The sequence below is a fragment of the Megalobrama amblycephala genome, linkage group LG3 (genome assembly GCF_018812025.1).
Source record: "Megalobrama amblycephala isolate DHTTF-2021 linkage group LG3, ASM1881202v1, whole genome shotgun sequence".
Classification (NCBI taxonomy): Eukaryota; Metazoa; Chordata; class Actinopteri; order Cypriniformes; family Xenocyprididae; genus Megalobrama; species Megalobrama amblycephala.
Window position 1 is genome coordinate 55,008,762 of NC_063046.1, and position 6,000 is coordinate 55,014,761.

The 6,000-nt window shown below is 42.6% G+C and overlaps 1 protein-coding gene across 2 annotated transcripts in view; it reads right to left on the reverse strand.

The window, feature by feature from the left end:
* Nucleotides 1–5,682, reverse strand: part of sult1st6 (sulfotransferase family 1, cytosolic sulfotransferase 6) — a 31,042-nt gene extending 25,360 nt beyond the window's left edge. The window contains exons 1-2 of one of the 2 annotated variants that reach the window (XM_048186107.1): nucleotides 5,460–5,682; nucleotides 5,069–5,265 (exon numbers count right to left, since the gene is read on the reverse strand). In XM_048186107.1, coding sequence (XP_048042064.1) covers nucleotides 5,069–5,252 — 184 coding nt within the window. In that variant the 5' untranslated portion in view covers nucleotides 5,253–5,265; nucleotides 5,460–5,682. Of the gene's footprint in view, nucleotides 1–361; nucleotides 537–5,068; nucleotides 5,266–5,459 lie in introns of those variants that run through there. The other variant, XM_048186108.1, reaches the window with a different exon arrangement.
* Between the last annotated feature and the right edge of the window lie 318 nt (nucleotides 5,683–6,000).

Consider the following 6,000-nt stretch of genomic DNA (forward strand, 5'->3'; position numbering starts at 1 on the left):
ATCTGTGAAAATCGGAATCCATGCGCTTTGTTCCTGCTTACACGGTCGTGACTCATATCCGATCTGTGCCACATGGGAGGAAAAAATCGGAATTGGGTCACTTGAACCGTGCAGTGTAAATGGGGCCTAAATAACTTTTGTAAGTTTCATAAGTGTAGCGGACCCCATCCGAATGATGACCAAAACGTTACTGATGTTTTAAGTTTTTTGCATCTGTTTTCACTCCAAAAAAAAGTCACCATAAGACCTAAATACAGAGCACAAGAAGTGCACATTAAATTCTCTCTCTCTGTTGCATTATCATCAACATACAGCAAATTACACAAAACACTTATTACAACTAACAGTAAACAATACATACAGATCTCATGCCTTTTTGGGGGGTGAAAACTGACAAACTTTAAATCTGCAGAATATCTGTGAAGAACTGCGTGTTTTCTATTAGCCGTATAGTTCCGTAGACTAGAACACTCGTCAAAATAAGAGTCCCACCTTAGTAAAGGAGATAGGGCAGATCTCATACATATTTAAACTTACAAAAAATATTAAAATATATACAAAAACAAATTAGAAGATTAATCATAATAAAGTTTTATTTCATATGTATCTTTGTTCTATTGTATTTATGTTGGCCTGCTGAATGTTAAATGGATCCAATCCATGTTCATTTGAAATTATTTGATGATGCAGCAATAAACCTGCTAGTATAATTTAATGCAGATGTTTTTGAACTTTGCTGATTTAAAACATGATCAAAATGCTATCTATTTTGATGACAAAATTTCAAATAAGAGAGTAAGTGACAAATATCGATATCGGCCAACAATTGTTTGTTAAAATCGGTATCGGCCCCAAAAAATCCTATCGGTGCATGCCTACTAGGAATGCTATGCCAGCTGAGCTCATAGAAGGCAGAAGCCTCAGCCTACCAACACTTCCAGACACAAACAGTGGCTGAGGAGGCTCGCAGAGAGCCTAACGACTCAACTCTATTGCCTGAACGAGCTCTGAGGACGGAGGCCTCAGCATGACACCTTTCTAAGTGAGAGCAGGCCTAACTACGTCCAACAATCAGGACAGCTAACCGAGGAGGCTTGCAAAGATCCTAACTGCTTGATATAGCTATCCAGGCAGAGCTCTGAGGAGTGGGTAACTATAAAGCGACTCTCTATAGGGAGAGGAGGCCTAACAATGCTCCATTATAAAGGCAGTAACCAAGGCTCAGAGAAAGCCTAATGACTCAGTGCTTCTGCCTGGTTGAGCTCTGAGGACGGAGGCCTCGGCATGACGCCTCTCAAGTGAGAGGAGGCCTAACTACATCCAACACCTAGGAAAGCTTACCAAGCAGGCCACCTGAAAGCTTAACTACCTGATATAGCTATATAGCTTGGCAGTAACCAAGGAGGCTCAGAGAGCGAACCTAAAAACTCAGTAAACTGCCAGGTGCCAGACAGCATATTCACAACCATCCACCTGTGCAAACCATCACTAAGGCAGATGTTGATATTAAAGGGATAGTTCACCCAAAAATGAAAATTCTGTCAGTAATTACTCACCCTCATGTTGATACAACCATGTAAGTCTTTCTTTCATCTTCGGATCACAAATTAATATTTTTGTGATTAAATATGAGCGGTGGAATACTCCTCCATTGGCTTTAAGGGGGCCCAAACTTGTCCGTCCAGAAAGTCAGTGAAGAAAATGTTTAAATAGTCCATGCCACTACAGTGGCTCAACCGTACATTTCTCAAGCGACGATAATACTTTTCGTGCAAAAAAAACAAACAAAAGAACGACTTTATTCAACTATTCATTTTCTCTCTTGTAGGCCTCTGACGTTAGTTCATGAGAGCTCCATGACGCATGCGCGAGAACTAAACTGACGACGGTCTTCTTCTACTACTACTTGTTACTGGCTGCTCACTCCTTAGGAGTATTACCGCCACCTAGTGTTCAAGATGAAGTGCTGGCATAGCCGGAAGCGCGCGCTGTATGTAAGCTATTGAATTCGACATTGATCGTGCTTTTGGTCTCGCTCTAAGTAATTGTTTACAATGGTTAGAAAGTGTGCATTTCCTGGATGTCCGAATCGTGAAAAACTAACGAGTAAACGTAAAGGTGCCTTAACATTGCCACAAAATGAACGGCTTACCTTTCACCGTTTCCCATCAAATGATCGTGAGCGACTGAATCTATGGCTGCTGGCTGTTCAACGGGATGTTAATTTACCGATTAATTTCGTCAAGCACATGAAGTTGTGCAGTGAACATTTCTCTCCAGACGACTTCAAATCAGTTCAACAAAAAAGATTACTGAAATCAACAGCTGTGCCCAACTTGTTTATACAGACCAACAAGGTAAGTGGAAGCAGTATGTGGTAATTGTTAAAGTCATGATACACTCATTTAGTTTTGTCTTTATTTGTATATGGCTATATATTAAATAAAAAAAAACATAATACATGATACAGTGAATTATCTTTCGGAAGCTTGAGACTGTGGTTGTGTTGCAGCGGCAGCCTCTTCCATCTCTTGCATTTCAATGTCTGTGTATTCAGGTTCGAATAAGTAAGATTGGTTAAAAAAATTCAAGTCTTCATCTACGTCAAAATCTGCCGGCATATTTACAAATAATGGTTTTTACATACAGCGCGCGCGTTCACCTGCTTGTAAACAAAGTTTAGCGCTTCCGGCTATGCCAGCACTTCATCTTGAACACTAGGTGGCGGTAATACTCCTAAGGAGTGAGCAGCCAGTAACAAGTAGTAGTAGAAGAAGACCGTCGTCAGTTTAGTTCTCGCGCATGCGTCATGGAGCTCTCATGAACTAACGTCAGAGGCCTACAAGAGAGAAAATAAATAGTTGAATAAAGTCGTTCTTTTGTTTGTTTTTTTCGCACGAAAAGTATTATCGTCGCTTGAGAAACGTACGGTTGAGCCACTGTAGTGGCATGGACTATTTAAACATTTTCTTCACTGACTTTCTGGACGGACAAGTTTGGGCCCCCTTAAAGCCAATGGAGGAGTATTCCACCGCTCATATTTAATCACAAAAATATTAATTTGTGATCCGAAGATGAAAGAAAGACTTACATGGTTGTATCAACATGAGGGTGAGTAATTACTGACAGAATTTTCATTTTTGGGTGAACTATCCCTTTAATGACAAACTGCCAAATACATCATCGGCCCAGCTTCAGGGGCCTGGTGTAAACATGTGTCAGAGCCTCCAACACACCCCACCTGACCTCAGTCAGGGAATGGAAGGGGGGAGGGGGGAAGGAGGCAGATGTTATTTAGCCTCGGGGACCCTGGAACGCTGAGCGCTTTTACTCTGGATCACTTCCCTAAGAAGTTCTTTCTCTCTCCCTTTGGCTTCACGCCTTCTCCGCACTGTACCCCCCGAAGGAGGAGGAGCATGAGAGGCAGTGCTCGCCTTCTGATCTTGTCTGCGGTCCTCGGACTGGGACAAGTCAGACCCCTTAGAGGCTTGCGGCACAGGCCTGGACCACAGCTGTATGAAGGTCTTAAAAGCTGCAGAGCGCGCCTTCGCATCCCTAAACTTCCAGACCACTGTCTCAACAGATGTGCTGAAAAGTTCAGAAACAAAACCGGCGCATTGAAGGGAAAGTTTTTCTCTTTCTCCCCGATGTCAGCCAGGTTCACCCAGAGATGTCTCTCCATGGCCACATTGGCCACCATAGATTGAATGATCTGGCAGCACTTTGTTTAGTGGCACAGAGAGCCAAATCCGTGTTGCGGAGCAGCTCCCCTACCACCTCAGGGGAGCCCCTGATCCTGGTCCAGGTCCTTCAGCAGGTTGGCTTGGTAGGCTTGCAAAACAGCTATTGTGTGCAAAGCCGCACCAGCCTGACCCGCTGTCCCATATGCTCTGCCATTTAAGCGAGATGTAACACGCAGTGGCTTAGATGGCAGAGCTGGAGCCTTCAATGTGTATACCTCACCCATCAATAGCTAGCCAGTGTCTCTTCAGTTGGAGGCATCGACACATATAACCATGTTGCTGCATTCCTTCCACATCAGCATGCTGCATGCTGAAAAATATGAATGCAGGCAGAAAAAGGCTTTCCCGAGATCTCTCCACTTCAGCATGGAGATCAGGGAGAAAGGGAAGGCTCATACAAGCTGGGCGGTTATGTTACAATAAAAAAACACTCGTCAAAACGGTTGCGCACGAACTAACTCTACTCACGTTTCCACGGCAGATCTAATCTGTCAGTAGCATGGGACATAACTTCCAGCAGCTTGTCGTATGCGGGGCAGGCGTGCAGAGCGCACTCAGACACATCTTCACGCTCAGACACAGCCTTGTCCTGCTCATCTTAGCTTGAAGTCAGGAGAATGAGACGATGTGATCAATAACGCATCATCCTGATCCAGCAGCTCACCCTCGTCAGCCACCAAAGAAAGAGAAATATGCATACCTTGCATACCCCACGATTTCAGTCTCCTACTTGCCTCGGCTGCAGCAGGTCCTGAACTGCGAGGTACAGATGATTGTCCCAATTCCCTTGAGAAAAGGGATAAACGAGAGCGAAGTTTCTTCATAGAGAAACTCTCACAATGCACACAATCAGCCCCCTCAAGGACTGAGCATGCATGCTCCTCGCCAAGGCACATAATGCACATTTATAAAGCTCTTAGCACTTGTGGTAGCCATAATAATCGCCTTAGACACACATTCAAACAAACAGACTCCTGAAGACAAGAAGAGGATGATGTTTTTCACAGGTGCCCTTTTATCACAGTCTTACCTGAAGTGACGTCATCGGCTGTCACCGGCCAATGTCAAGCTCATTGCCATGTTTAGACTCATGAGCGCCCTCTAGGGGATGCAGCACAAGTTCCCATTCGAAAGGGAATTTCAATTTTGGGTGGACTGTTTCTTTAAATCCATAGCTCAAATTGTATTGAGAGAGAGAGAGAGAGAGAGAGAGAGAGTGCAAAGTACACAGTATACAGTGTAGTCTAGTCATAAAGTATGCAAATTAAAAAGCACTTGACTTTAGGATGATTAGCAAGTTTGTTTTTTTTTATTTATTTTTTTACCTGCTTTAGGGTAAGTAGAGATGAGTAGGTCGGATGGGTCAGGACAAAATTCCCAGATTGATTGCCAGTTGTCAGCAATGGTGCTCATGAGAGGGATACCTTGAACATCTTTTAGAGGAAAGCGACGAATAGCATCACCTGCCCTCCTAATGGCTTCTTCATAGCTTAGCAGTTCCTTTTCCATCGCCACAAAAACGTCCTCTGGAATATCCTCTTATTCTTTTTAGTCCTGCTTTTTCCCTTGAAGTTGAAGTCTTGTGTTCCTGTCTTGTTCCTTTATGTTTAGGCTCTGCTTTTGAAATGGCACCTAGGTTTTTTCTTAAATGAACCTTGGCTTAGTAGCATTAAATCCACACGTTGACCCCTGCACTGTCTTTGCCTACTCCTAAAATTAGTTGTTGTTTGCTTAACCTCCTTGAATTGTTATGTTCTGTTTGCTGTCCAAAGTTTCTTCTTCTAGACTTTTAGCATTCTTATTATCAGTATTCTTGTGATTTTTGGTGTTCTCTCTCAGCCTATATTTCCTTTTTCTAACTGTGTCTCTATATTTCTTTCTACTCTTTGGGTGTTACTGTAAAGAGTTCCCAAAGTGCAGGGCACTTATATAACTCTTGGACAGCCAGGGCTGAATTCCAAACTTTCAGCAATGTTATCTTAACTGTTAATCTGAGTTCAAGGGAGTGTCTGACAAGTATCACTTTAAATGGAAAAAGTGGACAGACCAGATTTCGTCTTAAAGTACTTAGAATTACACTAAACTCAGTAAAAAAAAATTGCTCAAATGATTTATGTGACCATTTAGAAAAGTAAATTTTAGTGTATACTTAACTCGAAGCAAAACTAAGCAGTTCATATTCAATAAAATGTGGTAAGTTTAGATAAAACATTTGTCTGTCTTTAAGCAATAAATATTTGTTTGAAATCCACCCATC